A 23,198-nucleotide genomic window follows, 5' to 3' on the forward strand; every position below is an offset into this window, starting at 1 on the left:
TCTGCGCTCTCGGTGACCGAAAGCAATCAGACCACACACCAGCTTGAGAAAGACTAAGATAGTTTCCAACTTTGAAGAAGACTCCAACTTTGGAGCTTTTTCTGTTTTGTTTTTTGTTTTTGTTTTTTTGCAAGCGACAGCTTATTCTGTCACATGCAGTAATCAAAAGGACAATTATGACAACAATAATTACACCTCTCCTGATTAGAACTACTGCATTCCCCTACTTCCAACAAATTCATTGTTTCTTCAGGCACTTTGGGGAAGGGGGAGAGGGGGTGTGTGAAAAGACTGGGGAGGAATTTTTAGGTTAATCTCTACTATATCCTGTACAGCGCACAATAAATTAGTCAAGTCAAATTTGCCATAACAATTTGATTATTGGAATGAATCAAAATGAGAAAAATTGCACATAAGTCTAGCCAACCTAACAGTGCGTTTCTGGGACAATGGTATCTCCAGGAATTGTTCAGCCTCTTCCCTAATGGAAGAGCTAAAGCCAATGCACTCCACGCCTGAATCTGCATCACGAGCAATGCATCAGGCACCATTAACTGAAAGCAACCAAAAGTTGTTCCTTACTGAGAATTAGAGCGTAACCATTCTGAACTGCCCATACCCTCTTATTTGACCAGATGTAAAAACCAAAATAAGATTTATCTACATCATTGCTAGAGGGCTGAAGATAAGAAAATCCCATAATTAAACCTGATGCTTCTACATGTGTAATTAACCAAGCAGTAAAGGAATTTAGTGCATTCAAAAAAAACCACCTCAGTTCCATCCACAGCTCTGCCAAAATTTCTGTATGATGCTTGACAAATCATTTTAACTACACTCTGGCAGGCAGCTACTGGGTGGTATTTCTTCCAGCGGACTCAATTTTTACTGCATTTTAATCTTCTGCTTTTGACATAAAATAGCCTAACGCAACAGAAATCGGAATACACAGTAGCACTGCTCTGTCCATCTCTTGATCTTCAACTGTACGCTACATAATCCGGCTTGGAAGAAAGAAAGGTAAGCCACGTGTGAAAGGCTTCACACTGCTGTTTTTCCACTTGTGGATTCCACAGTCAATACAGAAGAAGCTGTCACCTTCTGCGAGGCAAGAGATGAGGCTGAAAGAGGGAGGCCAGAACTCCCACTGATTGTGAACTTCCTGCCGTCACGAGTGAAAAGCTCTCTGTACTGAAATGCTATTCTCTGCCGCAAAGGAGAAGGCAAAGCTTCGCAACAAACAAGCAGTATTTCAGAGAAAGAAAGAAAAAGAACGTTGACACTTCTTTGACCACCCCTTTATGTATTTCGGTTACATGCGACCTCCGGTCCAGTGGCTGCGGACACAAGACTGACCTGTGGCGCACTGGCACTCATAGCCATTGGGATGGTCGATACACTTGGCTCCATTGAGACATGGTGTGCTGGAGCAGTCATCTATATCAATCTGACACACGGCCCCACTGAATCCTGAAAGGCAGGAAAAGGAAGATGAAAATCCAGAAGTAATTTGAAGTAGTTAATGTAAACAGCTGCACAGTCAGGAATTATTTATTAGCAAATCGTTAAAAACACCCAAATATAAGCTCAGTAAATCTAAACTCAATTGCTCCATTAAACACACACACACCCCACACGCTGGGTGGACTGGTTCCTCCTCCAAACCACCAGCCAAAACATAGTTTGTACCGTCCAGGTCAAAGGGGCCTCAGCTTGAGAACTGAGATGGCCAAGTCAAACAGAAATACAGCAGATGGAGCACAAGTGGTGTCCACCACTGGACAGTATGCCTGTCTATATAAGTAACTATAAAGTTACTTTGATTACTTGAAAGTTTTTATTGGTGACCTCTCCGCATGTCTCTGGCTGGGAGGTCACCAATAAAAACTTCCAAGTAAGCAAAGAAAGTAACTTAAAATGAAACAACGACGCACACATCACTCGAGCTTTCAGACCAGAATTACTACAGCAGTGTGGAATGTGGTACGATACAGCACTGTATCTTTCAATACACTTCTTGAAATAGTTAATGAACTATCAAGAGGTTATGTCAGATGGTGGCACTTTAAGAGAAAAACAAAAACAAAAAAAACCTCCAGGAATGTTTCTTGGAGGAAGGAACCAAAGGAGGAGGTGGAACACCATTAGTCAAGAAGAAGGGATGCAGAGCAGGCTTTTGTCAAGTATATTCTGAACTCCAAAGTTTTTCTAAGCCATCAGGAAAACAAGTGACATTTACCCTATAGCTAACACCGATCCCACAGCTCAGCATTTATGCTTCTTTTCTGAAGTGGAGACCAAATCCATCTCCCTCCACATGCAAGCAACATAAACTATACTGATGCAAAAATGGCTTCTGCCTAAAAACCTCAGAAAAAGGCAAAAAGCATGCCGAGGCTCTGATTTTTAAAACATATCTAGAATTACTCATCTGTATCTCATTACGATATCCACAGTTAACAGAAGCTCATGCTGCCAACTACCCTCTAAGATGAGACGTCCAACTGTATGTTTCTCAACACTTACATTCAGTTACAGGTGCAATCCTACTGCAACCAATCCATGTCTATTCTTATTCACCAGTGACTGTAAATCACTTATCCAAACCGATGCTGCGTTAAGACAACAGAAACTCAGAGGAAATGTACCACCTGCAATCCCTCACGGGTTATCTGTGTAGGTCTCGGTAAGGTGAAGCAGGAAATGCTTCCAGAAATAAGTACTTACCAGGAGGACAGACACAAAGAAAGCGGTTGACTTTATCAAGACACTCTCCGTTGTTCACACAGGGATTACTCAGACACTCATCAATATCTTCTTCACAGTGAACGCCTTTAAAACCTGTTTAAAATAAAAATAAATAAGAAGAGGTGACTGAAGGCCTTAGAAAGCGCCCTTGAAAGCGCAACTGCCTTTTATACCAGCACTGAACGTCTAAGCCCAGTTTTATTTCAAGTTTGCAGTTTGGACAGAGCCTATGAAGTAAGAATATACACCAGAGGTTAAAAAGGGATGTTGAATGTGTCCTTTTCACTGTTGCTGAACACGCTCACTTAATCAGCCGTAACAGGAGAAGTCTGTACTGAATTCACATCTAGTGTTTTCTTCCACTTGATGAGAAGGGGTTAGTTATGTTTTAACATTTTGCAAAATATCAGTATATTGAGGTATGCACCAATATAAGGTAAAGGGTAAAGAAACAAACACAGCAGGTAATTTTAGCTCAAGGCTTTTTTTGGTAGTGACAGAGTAAAAGAAAAACTTTAAGGAGGGTGAAATACTTGGGACTAGAGTTCCATCTCTCAGAACAGATCAGATCTTAATAAAAACTCATTCTAGTTTTCATGGTATCAACTGATCACCTGCAGGGGTCACAATTTTTTCATTATACTTCATAAGACTGCAAAAGGCAACTTGCACCCTTTTATTTTTCACCACTTTCTGTCAGAAAGCAAAATAGCAGACTACATGGGTCACTGGTATGCTGGACTTGTAAATTTTACAAGCATGATTTCAATCAAGTAACTTTTATTACAGTTATTTCCTCAGGTCAACGGGAGCTTGCATCATTTGGAGTATTTCAAGCAGAGAAAAAAACCAAACGCTATTATCCGGAATCATCGTATACTTATCTCAAAACTCAGTCACTCTTTTAACGTTTGCCCCTGCTTTGCTTTCACAAACATTAAGTTTCTGCGCACGCACTTTCCCAGGTATAGCAACAAATACCTTCGCACATACTCCAGCTCAGAATGCTGACTTCCTTTGCTGATGTAGAGATTGGTTTCTTTCTCAGTCCTCTAATTGCTTTCTCCCTTCCCCCCAACAAATGCCAAGTCCTCCTGGTTGGTGCCGCCACAGCAAGCTCTCACCATTTCGTTTAGCCTCACCTCTTTGCAATTATGCGTTCCACCTCAGCAGAGCTGGCAACCCGCCCCGTGCTTTGCCTTCTGAATTTTCCCTTCGCTGGAAACCCCATCTTTGTCAGAAACTCCCCTCACCTGGCATACAGAGACATGTAAATCCTCCGATTTTATCCAGGCAGGTGGCATCGTTTTGGCATGGATTCGAATGGCATTCATTGATGTCCATTTCGCAGCGCGGTCCTGTGTAGCCCTTCAAACACTCACAGTGGAAAGAGCCTTCTGTGTTTACGCATTTCCCAGCATGTTCACAGGGATTGCTGTTTGCTGCAAGAAAAACACATATGTGTGTGCGTCAAAACCTCTCCTTGGAGCAGGAAAGCCACAGCATTCTTTATTAGTCATGGTCTTTTTCAGTGGTCATTCCTTTCTGGCAAGTAATACTGGGGAAAGACTGTTCATCTTTCTGGGGAAAGGCTACTGTGATTGAAGAAAACCTGTGGCAGTTACTTGCCTCTGTCAGAGGCAAAAAGAAAGGTCACTGTCATTACCAATGGACCAAAGGAGCGACTCTGGTCCGTATTACTAATAACAGTTCTTAAGAGGAAAGCATCAGGTGACAGGAATTAGAGAATTAATGATGCTTTTGAGCTCTTATCTTTAGATCATCTTTTACATTTACTTCACCCCTGAAGCTGACAAGATGCTGCCACAGCCACAAAACAACCACACTAGTCCTTCATGTGTTTTCAAAAAGGAACAGCACTCTTGTCCAAGGCTGACTGAGGAATGAAATTCAAAGAAGTGTTTCTCTCCAATACTTCCATGAGTGCTGGTTAGGTATTTCCTTCATGCATTCCTTCTAGAAGCATGAACTACCACTCACAAAACTATAAGCAAGTCTGTGAGCATCCAGCTAACCCCCAAAACGACACAACAACATGACAGCAGAAAACTGCAGCTTTAAAAGCCCACGTGTTCACCAGTCTTGGAAGGCACTCAAAAGATCCAGCCATATTCTGGCTGTCAAAGAGCCTCGATATATTTCTACCAAGGCAGGAGCTGCAACAACTCCCACGTGAACTGCAGTACTTTTCGTTGTACACTACGGTTTTAAGGGTCGGCTTAATTATCACATCTGTTTGCGTGCATTCCTCGGACAATGCTAAAACCTTCCTGCACAATGAAGAACAGTTGAGCATCTCGCTGCTTTTCATATCCCAAAGGCTAGCAGTTCAAACATGGACAGCTATTCTGACTCAGCCCTTTGCCCCAAGTCTCACACAAGATTTAAAACTCATCTAAAGAAACTGAAATGGAAGTGGGAGAGCAGGAAAGGAGTCGCACTTATGTTGAGAAGCGACGACAAAATGCGTATTCTTGCCCCTCTGTTAGTTCATAAAGCAAACGATCCAACTCCCTGTTTGCATACTCACAAATAGCAACTCACCCATTGCACACTCGTCCACATCCTCAGTGCAGTCTGCTCCCTTATGGCCTTGAGGACAGGTGCAGATATAGTGTCCATTCACGGGATTGGTATCACACAGAGCACCCTTTTGGCACGGATTGCTAACGCACGCATCATCCAAGTGGCAGAGAAGACCTAGAGAAGCGTACAAGAGTTCATTCAAAAGAAGCGAGGTACAGCAGTCAGACCATATATTACAAAATCAAATTCTCCATCCTGATATTTCAAATAGAGACTTCCACAATCAAAAGCTTGAGCAATTTCTTACAGGCTTCAACCCATGAAATCCCTGTGGTAGTCTACTACACGCTTATAAAACATTATAGATAAGTATAGATTCTGTGACTTCAGAGGTGTCTCCAGCAGTGGTACAAGGGGTTACCATTAACAAAGTCTCCTCCTTGGAACAGTTAACTAGCTCTTCTCTCTAACCATCATCATGATTTTTCTGACAGATGAAAACACAGGTGCGCATGAAGCTCACTTTCTTATTTCGGCTATGCTGATCACTTGTATTTCTGGGTAGTAGTGAGGAGACCTTCACATTTTTACCCACCCTACAACAGCAAATTTTCCAGTATGCGAGTAAGGGCATCCTCACTCATGCAAAAATATCTAAATTTGCCTTCTAGACTTTTAAGAACAATTATCTTAAGTGGCACAGAGCAAATCACCCTCATGTGTTTCTCAGGCAAATACAGGTCCTGCTAAGCACTAGAAAAAGATCTGCTTTCTCTTGCAATCTCAACTGTAATAAGTTTGTCCTCCAGCCTAACACAAATACTTCTTTGTCCCGAGCTACAGAGGTTTAAAAGGTCTTTGCTCATGGACAGCACATGTTTCCTTTTGTTCTTCCTGGTTTGGTCACAAAGAGTGTAAAATAAACACGCCACTTTAAGCACATGCATAAACTTCAGGAAGTATCTTCTATTTCGTGCCAGACCTATGAAAGTTTTCTGTCCTTACCTGCTTTTCCTTCTGGACAAATGCATGAGAAAGAAGCCACTCGATCGATGCAAGTAGATCCATTGGCACAGGAGGCAGTGAAGCAATCATCAATGTTCTTACTGCAGTCATCCCCACTCCAACCGTTGACGCAGACGCAGGCGTAGCCCCCGTTGTGGTTGGTGCAGGTACCTCCATTCTGACAAGCGTTGGGCTGGAGCTGACATTCATCGACGTCTTCAGTGCAAAACTGGCCTGATGCACAGAATGGAACAAGCTTAATAAAAGCTCAGACGCTCAGATACAAGAAGATTCTTCCACAGACAACATCACCCAGGGAAACACTGTAATCCAACTTGACTGCCACTTCTTATTTCTAGGACATTGGAACCTGAGAACTTCCAACAACACTTGTCAAATTAGGCAGAGACAACTAGCATCCCTAAATGACCCCAAAGTAGGAGCTGAACTGCAAAGAACTTTAAAAAGGCACAGTATGAAAGCCAGCAGACAGCCTGCAGTGTATGACCACACATCTGCGGGGATGTGAGAAGCAGAAAGAACGAAGGCCTGCCTGCAGGGCAGCCAGAGGGACTAGGAAGAGAGACAATGGCCTCACAAGAAAATCTTGGCCAAAACAGCATCAACAGGCCAGCAGCAAAGTAACTCTTGTCAGGAGAACTTAATTCTTTCCTATATAATTACGCAATGAATATTACTTAATGAGGAAGAATAAAATTCTTGAAACTCTTCTACCTCAAATACTCCTTTTCCTTCCCCCAGGTATTTCCATGGACAACTACAAACAGCTGAGGTTTTCTTGGTTGTTTTTTGGTTGGGTTTTTTCCTCTTTTTTTCAGAGACAAAATAAATACTCTTATAAAATGCTTTAATGAGTGGAGATATTCAAGGAAAGAAAACTAATGTACATTGTCTCAGAAAGTTTTAAGGAAAAGGACAACTGGACCTCTAAGTATGAAATCAGTTTCACAGGATACTGAATTTCAGAGTCACAGCTATAGGAAGCTCTGCAACTCACGCTTACCGAAGTATTTCTTTATCCAAATCCATCTTGCTTTGACATCAAGATTTGGACAACCTACCACCTGCATCAATATTTTGTTTTAACGTTTACTCATCTTTCCAATTAAAGGTGCACGGTTTACTTTTAAGCTGAAATTGTTTAGCTTCGGTTTTGAGTTGTTCATTCTTATTCAGAGTTTCTTTACCAGATAAAACCTAATGGGTAAGCACCAGCTAATTTCTTCCCAGGCTGGCACATGGGCGCACACGTGCCGCCACAGCTTACCGGTCACAGTCCACAATCTACTTTTTGATAAACTATTCCTCTCCTTTCTGCTATACAAAGAATTCTCTAGCACTGAAAGCTTGCATTTTTTTTTTTTAAATTTTTATATTTCCTTATAACTTCTTTTACCACCCTTCCTAAATGTTGATATGATGTACGAAGCACCAAAAGACCGCTCTTTATCAGAGAATAAGATTAGATTTTTTTGATGTGACCTTTTTCTCCCCCCCTCCAGCTGACAACATCACCTCCCTCGCTAGCTTGAAGCAGCAGTTTTCCATTATTTGGGTCAAGACTCTTAAGCAACTGTGTTGCTACTACCAAGATCCTCCCATTTGTCATCTCCAGCCACCCTATCAGCTGCACACTTACATTTGCCCAGAATTCCCCCCGTATTTCCAAGAATAAGAAATTCAAAAGCAGGCCACAGATCTTGTCTGGGCTCCAGTTTATTCACGTTTGCCAATCTAAAAATACTTATTAAATGTTGCTTAGCAGTCACCTTGTTTATTAATGGCCCAGAAATTCTGGTGCAAGTGCACACACCCCCCTTCCTCCAACACACAGAACTGAAACATCCATTGTTGGCAGGAATGTGAAACTGCTCAATCCTAACCATCTCTGCTACTATACTCAAATCGTAATTCCTTTTGTTTTCAAAATACTTAAATAAATCTTAGCCTTAGGTCCTGTGAGCTCTGGATTTTTTTCGCTTAGCGGCAAAGAAATTGAATCATTTTTTAAAAAAATGCACAGCTGACTTTGTTCTGTGCATGCATTCCTTCCTCCAGCAGGACTACTTCAAAACAAGGATTTTATCACTTGAAAGAAAGGTAATAACATTTTACCAGCAATAATAATTACAGTAGAGTTTTCAAAATTAATCCTCACTTCCCAGTTTACTTAGTAGAACAGTTGGGGGAGGAGAAATCTATCACTTCATACTGTTATCTGCAAAACATAGCTCTCTACATTATGAAAAAACAAACCCATGCATTTGTCATAATAGAAGTCGTTTGTTCATTAGCTTTCGCTATTAGCTTATCAGCAACCAAACTGAAAACAGGCAGTTATCTCCAACTGGTTCCTAGTAGTCGTGCATATCTCGCAAGTCAACACAATTGACTTCCTTTAAAAAAAAAAATAATAAAATAAATAATCAAGACGTTATTTGCTTATTTTAATAGTGATTTTTCCTTCTTTTCTCGGAGGGGGCCCAACCCAGATGAAAGAACGTGCTCTCTGACAAACGCTGGGCCGTAGCGCAATGGTTTTGCAGAAGTGTTCCCGCAGCACTTACATCCTCCTTTTGACTGCAGCCAATTCACGCTCGCTGTCACCAAAGCGTGAACAGCTTTTCAGCGCTGGAGTTGCCCCCGCCACTCCAGGCTGTTATGCCTCTCTCAAAATCACCCACCTTGCGCTTGGCTGAATAAAAATCCTGAAATAGAACATTTTGTGGGGGTGTTTTTGGTGGATTGGGGACATATGTGCTTGTGGTTTGTTGTTTTGGGGTGTTTTTTTTAAGCAAAGATGGGCAAACTGCTCCCTCATATAAACTCTCTGTCCCTAGTCATATCAACACTTTAGGATTTTATGTTTGTTTTTTTTTCCTAGCACTTACTCTCCACTTCTAGAAAGGACAGGACCAAGTGACATCACTGATGTGCTAACAACAACCCCGTGTCTTAGGCTATTCCATATTCCTGCAGCCCTAAACTAAAACAAACTTTTAAAAGGTACATCACTGTCTCCATAGAAGAATAAAGCAGAATTTAAGGTTCTTTGAGCAATTCAACTGTATTTCAAAAAGTCACCACATTTGAGCTCCTTAAGTTTCATCTGCACTTAGCTCCTCACATTTCTAATGCTCCTTTTGCAGCTACCAGATCACAGTCATACTTGTGTTTAATTATGAATATGAATCAAAGACAGCTTCATCTTAACGCAGTTTGTTTTAAAAACAAAGGAAATTCAACTCAATATGAGGGGCGTAAATGAGCAATTAACTATTGCATTTTACTATTGAGTATTCTAATGAAAAAAACCTGTTCTTTATTGAAGTTATAATTGAAATCCAGACTCAAATAACTTCTGGGCAAAAAATATAGGAATCAAAAGCAACATAAGGCAAGCAGAGCATACCAATCTAACTACATTCGTAAGCGCTCAGTGTCATCACCATCAGGCAATATAAATGTAACAGTTTTTGAAAGATTTTGGAACTGTGTTTTAAAATACTACAAATCCCAGACCAAAGTCCAAGGCGCTCACTTTTTTTTTTTTTTTTTTTTTTTTTTTTTTTTTTTTAAACAGGACTGGTGAATTGTCAAGAATGCAAAGCAATTTCAAGTTCACTGAAAATGCTCGAGCCCTTATTGTTGAAGTGGGGCTCAAGTGGCTTGGAAATGCATTCTGTAGCCCAAAGTCTTCAAAAGAGAGAAATCAAGGTTTTTTTCAGGTGGCGTTTGGGGTTATTTTTAGACACCCTATGGTTGCTTATATGGTGGTTTTGAGTTTTTAGGTGTTAACAACATAGGATTAATGGTCTATATTGTAATTCTTCAACGCAGTTTTTTTTGTTTGGGGTTTTTTTGTTTGGTTGGTTGGTTGTTGTTGCTGTAATTTGTTTGGTTGTTTTTTCTGTTGTTTGGTTTGTTGGGATTTTTTTTTTCCCCCAGAAAGCAGCGCACACATTTGTAAATGGCTTTCAAGATCGCCCTCCCTCAAAGCAGCAGCATCACTTAATCCTTAGTGGGACTTGCAGGATGGCCACAACCTCTCGCTCTCCTGAAAGGGCAGGTTTACCCTCAGTAGAGGCTTCAACTCCTTGTGCAAATGAGAGAAATGGATTAATATTTTGGGCAGGTGCTGCAAAGAAAAGATTTGATGCTTGTGCTGTTAGTGACCTATGTCTTCGATCTAGTGTCTGTCCCGTGAGCTTCCAGAATGACTTTTTCACAGCAAAGACAGAAGTCTCTTTCAGCATCTGACATAAACCAGGATTTAATTCTAAAACTTCGCAAAGAATACTCTGCAAAAGACTTCTTTTTGCCAGGTTAATAAGGTACATTTAAATCAAATGAGACAAAAGATCTCTGAAACAGTTTACGTAAGGGATGCTGCTTTGACTTAATTGTCACTGTAGTTACTTGTAGTAGTACTCGGTAAGCCTGTTTTCTGCTTGGTAAGAGTTTTAGGAAGAACCAAGTCTGTCAATCACAGAATCTGAATTGAACTTCCAAGTGCAAACTCCGTTATGAATTGTACGGTGCAGGAAACATATTCAAAACCCTAGTGCTTCTGAATGCCACAACCACTTCGGCTAAACATTAATTTATTTAAGCTGGAAGTTTCTGCAGGTATTTCTGTTTTATGCTCATGCTAGTTTCAATTACATTTCTAAAAGGAACACAGCAAGTATAGGGTGAACTGGTGCAAATACACCAACTGTACAATATATTAATGGAAATGTAGAAATATACATATAAAAGACATCAAGAAAGGAAACACAAATTACTCCAAGAAGCTAAAAAAAGCCTAACCTGACCTTGATATTTGCAGAGCCTGGGAAATCAGCAAAACGCCGAGTCAGGTTCTAAGTGACCTTGTACAAAGTAAACAGCTAGTCCATGTGGTATTTCAAAATTGAAAACTAGAAGTGGAAAAACGGAACAGCCTTCAACTCTTAGCCCTTTTTGCCCACTATGAAACTAAGTTACTTCCTGCTTATTTCCCCTCAGAAGAGCCATATGGAATAAGACAGACACGCTTGCTGCTTTGATTGCTCCCATTTTCAGAGCAGCAGGAACCAGGCAGGAACTCCAGGAGCTTCTCTTCAGGCAGACACAGGATGCAGTGGTTCAAGGTCCCTCAAGTAATTGGACCACATTTCATTGATGAGAAACAGCCAACCCCTTATCCTAGCCCTCTTTATGTTTAAAAAAAAAAAAAAAAAGAAAGAAAGAAAGTCTGATTTATAAAGGTAAGGCAGATTGCACTCATTTTATGAGCTGTCCTACACTGGAAGAGGAGAGCATTAGCTTGCTAAAGTAAGAAACCAAACCAGTCACCCTGGGGAAGCAGCAACAGATGCCTCCAATAGCTGATCCTACCAAACCACAGAGTCTTTGCATAAATCCCAACTCCAAGACAGGAAACTGCACTGATCCTACAGCTGAATGCAGGACCTTCAGGCAGTTCAGAGGTCTTTGCCTTTGGCACAGCAGACTTTCCAAAAAGGAGGAAGTTTTCTTGGCCTCTTAACTGGCCAAAGCCAGCTGGCCTCTGGCTTTGGCCAAAACTACAGAGAGAAGATCTCACATGCAATTTAAGCACTACAAACATTTGGTAGGACGAAGGATGCAAATACCTTCCTGTGCCTTGAAAAATACCAGTTTCCTGAAAACTGAGCTGGGAGGAGATAGCAACATCCGTTTCTCTGAAAATCGTGCACTCAGACTGAACTGGAAATCAGAGTATCTTAAAAGCTTAGTGATACTGAAAGGGAAAGATAATTCAGGGAGAATCACAAACGGGTCCTCAAGGTCCGAAGAGACTCACTGGAAGAGAAACATCAGGTTTGAGGAAATTCTCATGCCCCCATCCTCTCCATACCTCACCAGAAGATTGTCCCTCATCTGAGACCTGTGCTCCAGTATATGGGGAAGGGCTCACCACCTCTCTTGAAAGGACTATCTGGGAAACTATAAGCCACATCTAGACAGAAATTCTCTGAAAGAGTAATTTAATTCACAGAGTATTTCAAAGATTATTGCATGCTTTTTTTTTAAACACAATCAAGTGCAGCTAAGGAAAGCATGGCTCATCAGAACTGTTTACATTTTTTCTCCAAGTTTCAAAGAACTACTAAATGAGAAGGTGAACAGCATCTTATCGAGACGCAAGAACAGGCTAAGAGATAAGAAAGAGTATTTGTATAAATGACTGAATCTAATTGTGGCAGAAGATCAGCAGTGCCACACCGCAAGGGAACCTGCAGTTTCTTCCCCTCTCTACCCACCCATGTGGATATTCAGGATGCCGGCTGGAAGACCACATCTGTCTGGGGAAGGACATTTCTCTGTCTGGTTCTTTCTTGTAACATAAGGAAAATATCTGTGTTGACCGCGTAAGCCGAAGCATGTTGTTCGGTCAGGTCAAAGCTCAGTCTCCTCAACTTGCTGCATGAGTCTCCTCAGCAAATGGAAAAGTAAAGGAAAAATTGCACGGAACCATCAGGTCTTTTAGTAAAATGGTGTTTCTGAAAAATAATTTAGCTCCCATGTTTTTGAACTGTCTATTTGTAAAAAACATTCAATTAATCTTTACCTCACAGAATTACCCGGGGTCCTTGAAAGAACTAAGTTACAATTAATGAACGCACAGAGGTACTGGAACGTTTAATTAATGGCCTGGAAGGAGATGAACAGTAGGCAGGGATATCTTTAACAAAACAATATTTATATTACCCAAGAGGAAGCCAGGGAATTTCAGACAGATTCAACCAAGCGAGGTTGCTGGGCAGTGCAACAGCAGACAAGGCCTGATACAATGGCAAACAGGAGTGTTGCAGGTGGTTTTGGTGAGGCACTCCTCGGGGAAAGACTTCAGCTTCCCTGGAAGAGTTCAGCGGGGACCTCTGCTCAATCACAGCTTTAATCAACAAAGCAAACATTGCTGACAAGACATTTGACTACAAGGAAGAATAACTAATGCAAACAGTGGTCGTTGTGTAATAGCAATGGCGTAGCCTGAGCCTGGAATACATTTTGCAGCATTGAAGCCACCACCTCTGAATACAGACACTGAAAAGGGGTAGGGTCCGACAGACCGAAGAAGAGAACAATTTCATAAGAGACTTACAAAGCAATTGTTACCCACAAAGGGACAGATGATAAAAAGTATAGTCCAACAGTTATTGCAGGGAAGATAACAGCGCACGGCAAAGTGTACAAAAGAAAGTATTTGATCATTTATGTAATTTGCTTTATTGACACAAGATATCACAAAGCAAAGAACTTCAAACTTCTCTGAAAGAGGCAACACCTTTATACAGACAAGAACGTCCAGAGCACTAAACTGGTGATACCGAGAGAAAGGGACCTCACGCTTGATGTCCAGATCACATCTAAATTCCAGGCCCTCCGACAAAGCCATCCCCGCAGCTCCCTGCGAGCAATCCGATGAATACAACTGCTGCTTTCAGCTCCAAGGATGCTTCAGGCACACACAGAATTCAAAGGACTATGCTCTTTACATCTGCAAAAAGTGCCCCCAGTTGCACGCGTGTTTACTAAAGGTCTTCCCTGGTTAAGTATTACAGTGGTTTCCCCTGAAAAAAAGGCCTGAAGCCAAATATTTATTCCCTTACAGGAGTTTTCTAAAGAGGCGAGAGGCATCACTGCTCCCAAAAAAGCGCCCCTTCCCCCAGAGCATCTTTCTCCCATTTGAAAGACAGAACTACAGAGCAGGAAAGCAGTAGCAGCCATTCCCCAACCTCAGGTGTTGGGGTTTTGGTTTTGTTTTTAATAGATCTACTTTATCTTGGGCAATGTCAAATGCCATCCAAGATATCATAAAATTTAAGGGCTTAATATAGAATTTGAACAATTGAAGATTTGAACAATTTGAACAATTGTAGCAAGGAAAGTAAACATCTGTGTTTATTTTAGGCTAATATGGTGGAGAAAAGAGTTTAATTTCATAACCACACTGGGAAGCATGTAGTGGAACTAATGGGCTTTTACAAGGGATTTTACAACCCCCAAATACAAAACTCCGGGCTTTAAGAGACTTACGCACGCCCTGATCCATTAAATACTGCCCTAAATCACTCCCCTCAGACTCGGGGTAGAGAGGGCAGCCCTGACAGAGCTCTTTAGAGGCAGTAATACAAATAAACAGAACAAAAATCATTTAAATTTACCCCCCTAAATTTACTAGGGATGTACTTATGAGGCTGGTTCAATATGGCAGTGGCAGATGAAATAACTGGGGACAGCAGTAGGATAGAGGAGTAACCCAAAGGAAATAACACATCACCAAGCTACTCCCCATTTTGCCCTTCTCTTTACCTCTTCTCGGAAAATACCTAACAAGCGAAAAGATCTGCAAGGCAAAAAAATCTAACAGTTGGAGCCAAACCTTACAATAAAAGCTTCATATTCTAAAGATGGCTTGCTGAGATAGCTTGAGTAATTATCTAAAGACAAATCACCTCATTCTAAGTACAAGGGAAGGGACCGAAACTGCCAGAAAGAAGTCAGCCGCAGATAAAACCACTGCTACCCATTAGCCTGGTCTCCCAGCGCAGGCCCACCAAGCCAGCCTCACCAGAGTGGTCTAGCCTGTTTTGTTTTAGTGCCAAACACATGCAAGATGTACCAAAAACTTAAAAGACAGCTCCACAACGAGATTATTTGGCACATCGGATCGCAAAAAGTATTTCCCGGCCTGGAAAGTCACCAAAGGCACAAGGGAAGAGGCAGCAGCGTGGTCTAAATTGGACGCCGTCATTCTGTCATTGGGTCAGCTCAGCTGTTAACACCTCAGGAGTTTCATTACGGCTCCCTCCTAACCCAGGCTTGCTGTTGGGAAAAGGAAAGCAGCACGAAACGAACGGGAGGTTGTGGTAGGTGTTCCAGAATCCATACTGGATGAAGTACCGGCTGATGGCCTAACTTTTAATGCCTCTGAAATCAATCTGCTCTGCACAACACTGGACTCAAGTACCACAAGAGAAACAAATAACATGCAGGATAAAGTTTGTTTATGTACAATGCTTCAAGTCATTTGTACACTCAAACTGGGACCTGCCAGCTCCAGAGGCTGCCACGTGCTCCCTGCTCCCTTTGTGTCTGCCAGTTCAAACATGAAAGAAGAAAAAGAATCATAATCCCTCTTGGCCTCTTCCAGATACTACTGTAGTGACAGCAGGTCACCAGCCAACTTGTCAAGTTTGGTGTGGACGGATCTCAGCCGGTACCAAAGAGGCTACTATGCTTTTTAATAACGTTTGGAAAGGCACCAGCAAGTCTACCATTGCTACAGCAGGTAGGGACCCAGCCTCCCTGTGTTAATACAGAGGTAAGGGAGTGCTCTTCGTACATTATATATACACATGTCAACCAGAACCAGAAAAGAGTGCAACCCTGGCAGTGCTCTCTGGCAGGTAATCGTCAATACTCTATAGAAAGCAGCAAGGATGCATATTCTGTCATTTAGGAGACTGGCATCTTCACCATTTATAATCCATGTCACCCAGTGTCAGTTCGTTCCTCTACATTTCAAGCCTCTAAGTACTGGAGCAAGGTGGTATTTTTTTTTTAACACTGTGTTAGCATGACTTCTTACTGTACACTTTGTGATACAGAAGCTGAGGAAAGCAGTATTTGGCAAAGAAAGTTTTAAAAGACAAAATACCAAAGCATACAATCTTACATAAAAATGTTAAACATTAGCCTTTTGATGTTTATCCTCCCTTCTTAGCAAAGAAGAGTCACGGCTGCCCAGAGTTTAAGGCTGGGATTTTCAAAGAAAACCAAGGTAGGGAGCAAATATTACTCTAATTAAATAGGAATCGAACCCTTTAACTCCCCCCTCCCCCCTTTGAAAATTCCTGCCTAAAGCTCTGCAGAAAAAGTAACCGTTGTGCTAGTGTTTAAGAGCATATGACCAAGCTAACAGCTATTTTAATTAAAAAGCACGGCCCTGCTGCCTGAAGAGCTTTTCTGCTCAAGACAAACATTTGCTTCTTAAGCTAGCTCCCAATGCCGGAGTTATTTGGTGGAGTCAGCTGTTAGCACACTGTGCTTCCCTTGAGACAACGGTCTCCTAGATTTTAAAATATACAGTTCACCAGAGCCCCCTTTTCAGGGGAAAACAAAGCCTAAATAAATACAACTACCCATGGGAGTCTCGCCTTCCCAGCCACAGGGGTAGAAATAATGAAAGGAGGCAAGCAAGGCCAAGCCTGCAACTGAAGCAGTATAATGTAGATCTTCCAAAACCCACTTGAGCGTGGACATAGCGTGTCCCCCAAACCCAGAGACTCATCCTGCAACCCCTGATCCAGCACTTCAGGAGCAAAATGTGCAAAGGACATAACTCATTGGAGGATACAAATCTTAATCTCCGTTGTCCACCATTCCTGGAAGGCGATCTGAGCCAAACGCAGATACACAATGATCTTCTCAAACACTGCAAATTTTCCACGGCGAAGAAGGAGTCCTTCTCAGCCAGTAAAAACAAAAGCATTTATGGAATTCTATATTGTTAATCACTTTAGTACGCAAATTCTCGAGTCATCTTTCTTGACACAAAGCTGTATAGGTTAGATCAACAGAGCAAACAGGTGCATGTTAAACAAAGCCTTGTTTCTTTATACGAATTGTTAGCCCGGAATGACTGACCGGCCTTTAAATTCTCAGAGGGTTTCACCATGTCCTGTGGAAGGACAGGGACACCCCAACCTTCCACATGACTTTACAGCCCTGGCCTGCCATCGCTTCCTCTGCATCCGCTCACCCATGAGACCGCTCGGTGAATTTTAATTCCTGATCCCAGACGAGGGGCGGGTGGGAGGGGAAGAAAAGAAAAAAAAAAAAAAAGCAGCTGGACAGGATTTTTTACTAGATTAGTGAGTTAAAGCGGCATACTCCAACAAATACCAGAGCCAGCTGAGGGGATGGGGAAGGGTGGCTGAGAGCAGGGAGAGAAGACAAAGACACCTTCCTCCTCAGACCGCAGTGAGCCCATCGGGCTGGTTTAACTGCTGCAGAACAGCAGCATAAAGCCAAGTCTTCACATGGCACAGACATTAACCAGGATTTTTGGCTAATCTTGACTCAAATCACACTTAGGCTGCCCAGGGAAGTGGCTGAGGCACCATCCCTGAAGGTATTTAAATCCGGGCAGACGCAGTGCTTAGAGATATGGTTTAGTGATGGTTTTTGTCAGAGTTAGGTTGATGGTTGGACTCAATGATCTGGAAGGTCCCTTCCAACCTGGGCAATTCTATGATTCTGTGAAATTTTCTGGGCTGCCACGCACAGAGGAACAGACTTCAGCCTTTCACAAAAGCCTGCTGATCCATTTCCAAGAAAAGGTGAGCTTCATTACACATCTGCACCACAGTGCCTTGAAAGGACTCAACAAACACTGGTTCTGACAAAGGATTTAGCCTGGGACAAGATAAAGTCATCCTTAAACAAACAAACAAAAAAAATCAGTTAACATTCAGCAACAGGAAAGATCTGGGTCAGTTTCACCAAAACACATCCAAGATTGTCTCACCAGTTACAAATTTATGAGGTTGACAATCATTATAACCATATGAAATCAGAGAACTTTGAAGGTAACAAAAACATTAGTGACAGCAGGAATTTCTCGTCACTGTTTCTGAAAGGCAAGATTTTATCTTTCCGGAAAAAGCTGCAAAATGAGAAAGAGAAGGCACGCACTTCAACAAAAACGAAGCAGCAAGCTCTGTTTGAGGAGTAGGAAAGTCAGACAAAAAGCAAACAAGTCTCTCAAAAGCTAGATTCTAGAAGCATGCAGAAAAATTTTTTTTTTTTTAAAAATGCATAGTTATGTAGTCCAGCCTACCACCTGTCAGGGAATTACAAGAGGCAGATGGTTACCAAAAGGAATTGGGACAGATTCCGTTTCAGTAAAGGACGCTTCAATATTACTTTACACAAAACTATTCTTCATCAGATGCAGTACAGCTTCTTGATGTTTTTTTTCTAGCAAGGAATGGAACTGGTTTCTCTATGCCGTGAAGCACAAACTATATTAACAAACCTGCTAGATCATCATCCACAGCACAAAGGTTAAATAAAGACTAAAACTGCCAACAGACCAATTTAAACCTCTCCAAGATCACTTGAAAAGTATTTGAAAGAAGAGACTGCAGAAGAATGGTTATGAAGACAGCACATCTACATGGTTAAGTATTTTCAGAAAATTTAACATCCTTTCGTTTTTGGATGATGTTTACTTACAAACATGCATGTGTGGGGGTTTTTTTTGTTTTTTTGTTTTTTTTGTTTTTTTTTTTTTTTTTTTTTAAAGCAGCACACAGTGTCCTCTAACCTCAAGGTCTCACTGGAAGCTTTTGATTTCCTGAAGTGTTCACTCTCACAGTTCCGCACTGTTGGGCTAGAAGCATTTATCAGAGACTCTGAAAGAGTTGTTTGCTGAGCTCTCCCCTCTCCACTCACCTGAGAGATGATTTACAATGTTATAAACCATGTTTGTGCACAGGATGGACTGCACTTTACAACATTTCCTTATTGCTGAGTAACTAATTCTTTATTGTAGTTTACTCCTGTCAACATCAGCTGCAGTTAAATCTTGGAAACAAAGTAATCTCTCTCTCCAAACTCTTCTAGCAGCCCTCCATCTACCTTCCCTATTTTGTGCTCTGTCTCAGCATCACACCTCATGTCTCCAAGCGGGACGTGTCCTGTTATCCTGCACCTTCTTGGTGTCTAGTTGAAGGAGCAGGAAAAGGAGTGAAACGCATTCAGAGAAATACGCTGCTTTGAAGAAAACGCTACTGAGATGCCGAAGCGGTGTCACTGCCGGGCTGACCTGCAGGACCACATCAGAACAAGAGGCATTCAGGTGACTTGCAAGACAGTTTGTCCACTTGCGCCATGTGGCTGCATTCACTGTGGAGCTGGACAGGATTTTGGAGCATCACGGGACATCACTGGCACACACATTTATTAGGCGAAAGGAATATTACCAATACAATAAATCAATTCTTAAAGGCCCGATGGCCAAGAGCTTTTCACTGCATGGGCTTTCAAGCAAAGCAACAAGAAGGCCCCAGACACAGCCCTTCATTGCCATTGCGAGCCTTCAGCCTCCAGAGACACCCAGATGAGCAGCTACGCTGCAGAGGAATGGCTACCGCTGGGGTAACCTGCGGATGCACAGAGCTACTGCCCTACATGCGTCAAACATATACCAATACAAACCTGCATAGCTAATCCTGGAGCTACTCATGTTTCAGTCTGAACACCAAAGCTGGCACGATTCATTTTAAACAACACAGTTCAGTTCTCCCAAGGCTCTAACATTCATTGTTCAAACAGCCAAGCTGCTGTTTCCTACATGGTGAGACCAGGTTTAGTTCCAAACTGACCTGATTCGTGAAGTCTAGAAAGTCAATGGCCTTGAGAAGCCACAATCTAAAACCACCGCCGCACCGATAACCTTAACTTTACCATAAACAAAGGAAATTCTCAGAAAGCCCATTCCATTAAATTGTTTTAGAAAGCCGGGGAAACACAAGGCTTGGGGAGTCCTTCTCTCTTTCCAGGTTTTCACAGGAGGTAAACATCCTTCCTGCACACAAGGTTTCCCTGAGGGACTGGGCACACAGAAGTAAGATGGCACAATATTGGGCCACAACACGGGCCTTAACAATTTTTCCGCAATACTAGTCAGAGCCCATAAGAGGTTCAGAGAGGGAACCACCACAACTGCATCGCAAAGAACTTCAGCGGTTAATCAGAGAGACAATCTACCACAAAACCAGACAGCATCACAACCCATCACCACCAAGGCCTCTTCCAGGTGAGCTGACAGCAGCCATCCACCCAAGTCCTGTAAGCCAAAACTAAATTTATGATGCCTCTACGAAGCAAAATAATCCCTTATAAACTCATGCTGTACATACTCATGATCCATCATATCCCCTATGCTTCAGGAAGAAGCCCGAGATTAATTTACTACTGACAGACGCTAGAAGCCATAACAAGGTTTATAATTTCTGTGGCGTGGAGCAAGATTTTAGGGATCACTGAAGGGTTGTTGGCTCCACATCCAAGCTCTCCGTGTTTTCCTTTGCAGGTTTCACTTTCTGCAGGCTTTAAGGATGTTTAGACAGAGAAGCAGTTGAGAAGAACTTGCTCATTAAGGGGACGCCTCATTTTCTCCTATTTATTTCTAGTTTCAATGAGCTATGCAAGCAGTGGTGCATTTCACTCTTATGTGGTTTTAACTTCATTTAAGAATATATAATTTTTTAAGTTAATGAGGGTTCTTAACTAAGCAGCCTCCTTTGCGGTTAATGACAACTAGTTTATAGTGAGAATGATGCTCTCTGAGGGAAAAAAAAGCTAGAACAACATGAAACCTCTGGTCTCTAGCAGTCAAAGTCCTCACAGTAAATTCGTCTGAACTACCAATCATTACAGATGTTCTGGTTTCAAACAAAATACTTTTTAGATACAGTGAAAAATGTCGTCCTTCAGAAGCTGAGGAACTAGTTCAAGCTCAGTTCCAAAACAAGTATCCCAATTTACTTTATGAAAGGAAAAATGTAAATTGAGTCCATACCTCAGCTTTCCAGTTTTAGGGCTTTTTTTACCTATGATTTTGAAAGAAGGGCAAAACTATACTCAACTGAAAAAGTATGCCAGCTAAGAATGACTAGTATGACTCAAAAAAAAAAAACCAACCCCCAGACCGGAGGTATTTGTTTATTTTTGAGGTATGGAGACATTTTGTGACTAAAGATGACACCGAATTTCCTGTAAGCTGCTTCCTTACATCACGCAGAACATTTTCTTGAAATTCGCACTTTTTCCCCGCTACAGATTCAAGCAGACTCATTTATGAAGCAAAAGTAGCTTTGCTAGTCAGAGAACTCCAGATAAAAATCAGTCACAGCAGGAAAATAATAGCAGCAAAAACATAAGCTTCCCATACATACGCTTCTTCTCTTCCCTCCCTTTCTCCCACCCGTGCCTTCTTTCAGATTTGCAGTGCTCTTCAGCAGCATTGCTGTTATCTATGTGAGGATCGTTACGCCCGATTAAAAATACCCAAATGTATCAGCAAAGCACCGTTAATGCACACGTCTGTGCCAGCAAAGCCACACTTCGTACTTTTGCAAAACACATACCCTCTTAAAAAGTAATCTATACAAGCAGAAGCGCAGCTCTAATAGTTGCACTGAATTGCGGCTCAAGAATCATGGTACCTGTCTGCCAAACCCATGCGTACACAAGCCTGGAATGCCGCCTGGTACAACGGGAAATTGCCCTGCATTGCTCTGGCTTTGATGCAAACGATCTTCTAAGAGCTCCATGGACATCTGCCCCCCAGACTGCAGAACGAGGCACAGATGTGAGCTGCATTCAGCCATACGCAACTCAAGCTGTACGCTGGGTGAAGGCCATAAGTCCTGCATTTCGTTCCCGTAAAGTGTGCTCAGCCCGCATAGGAGCGTTTTCCATAGTACGTACCTGTCCATTGCGGTGGGCAGCGGCAGTTGTACGTGTTCACACCGTCCACACAGATACCCCCATTTTGGCAGTTGTGATTCGGGCAGTCGTCAACATTGTGCCCACAGACGCTTCCCTCGAAACCTGGACAAAGCAGAAACACAGCAGACTGAAACGGGCTTCCAGCCTCTTTTGAAGGGAATTCAGCCTTCATGCAGCTTCCCCCCTTTCTTTTTTCCTTAAACACTCGCCCTGTTAACCTAATCCTGATGAACCTCAATGTAGCAACGCTGACCGGACGCTTCGTTGAATGCCTTTGCTGATAGCATGCAGGTCACATTAGAACACCACTAACGTGGGTAGATAGCCAAATACATTTTCACCACCAAAAAGACAAGAGTATTTTTTCTTTAAGTGACTAATAAGCACTGTCATTCAACGCAAACAAAGTGAAGACTACAAGATTTAGTTTACTGTGAGGTAAACTCCTCACTGCCCATCAAGCACCACCCAAGCTTTTACCATGGCAAAAAAAAAAAAAAAGCACCTGGTGTTCACTTAACGAATACCTCGTATGCCTTCACCACTTCGAAGAAAGATCTTCTCTATGCTTTGAAAATGAGCTTCTAAATTCCTGATTTGGCCCTCTTCATTGTTAGAACAAGTCAGTCAATCAACAAATCAGCCACCACCCAAGCAATGCTTATACGCTAAGCCCTGATTGAAAAGGAGAAGAAACCAGACACCCTTCCTCAATGAAAAATCAAGGCTCCTAATGAACGTAGCCACGCTGGCAAAATATTCTTGCTACATCTCCCTCTCCTTTCAAATAAGGAGAAGTGGGGACATTATAGGGAAAGGAATCGTCTGTGATCCATCTTCCCCTCAATTTCCCCTGCTGATTTAGTCCATGCTTCATTAAATAAACCTGCCATTTCTGCTGGATGAGAGAGCTATTTATTAAAAAGCACAAGTGGATGCATGCAAATGTGGATGAAGTAAATGATTCCAGCACACACGCGTTAATTTAAAACATCAGCTCTGCCTCTTCACTGCTTTGGAATGTAATATTAACATGACACAGTCCTCTCATTCAAAGTTATGCTTTAACCCCTCTACTTTTGATGCCCTGTTCCAGACACTTCCATAACATCTGTATCAAGTCACACAGACCCTCTAAGCAACATCTGGTCCAACGCAGATCATGCTGGGTGGCAGATGAGACTGAGACTGTAAAGCTCTGAAGCGGCTTCTCCAGACTACCACTGCTCTCAAGAGACTTGGAATGATTTGCGTGCATTCCCACCTCTTGAACTTCTCCGATACTACAGATGAGAGTCAGAATTACAGAATGGTTTGGGCTG

General features: G+C 42.1%; 1 protein-coding gene across 4 annotated transcripts in view; it reads right to left on the reverse strand.

The window, feature by feature from the left end:
* NOTCH2 (notch receptor 2) overlaps positions 1–23,198 on the reverse strand; it is a 91,122-nt gene that overhangs the window by 39,681 nt on the left and 28,243 nt on the right. For all 4 annotated transcript variants that reach the window (XR_012588615.1, XM_074596889.1, XM_074596890.1 and 1 more), the window contains exons 5-10: positions 21,856–21,978; positions 6,301–6,534; positions 5,314–5,469; positions 4,002–4,190; positions 2,728–2,841; positions 1,357–1,470 (exon numbers count right to left, since the gene is read on the reverse strand). Coding sequence is in view for 3 of the 4 variants with exons in the window: in XM_074596889.1 (XP_074452990.1) it covers positions 1,357–1,470; positions 2,728–2,841; positions 4,002–4,190; positions 5,314–5,469; positions 6,301–6,534; positions 21,856–21,978 (930 nt within the window). In the remaining variant the exon portion in view is untranslated. The remainder of the gene's footprint in view (positions 1–1,356; positions 1,471–2,727; positions 2,842–4,001; positions 4,191–5,313; positions 5,470–6,300; positions 6,535–21,855; positions 21,979–23,198) is intronic.

The sequence above is a fragment of the Larus michahellis genome, chromosome 8 (assembly GCF_964199755.1).
Source record: "Larus michahellis chromosome 8, bLarMic1.1, whole genome shotgun sequence".
NCBI classification, from domain to species: Eukaryota; Metazoa; Chordata; class Aves; order Charadriiformes; family Laridae; genus Larus; species Larus michahellis.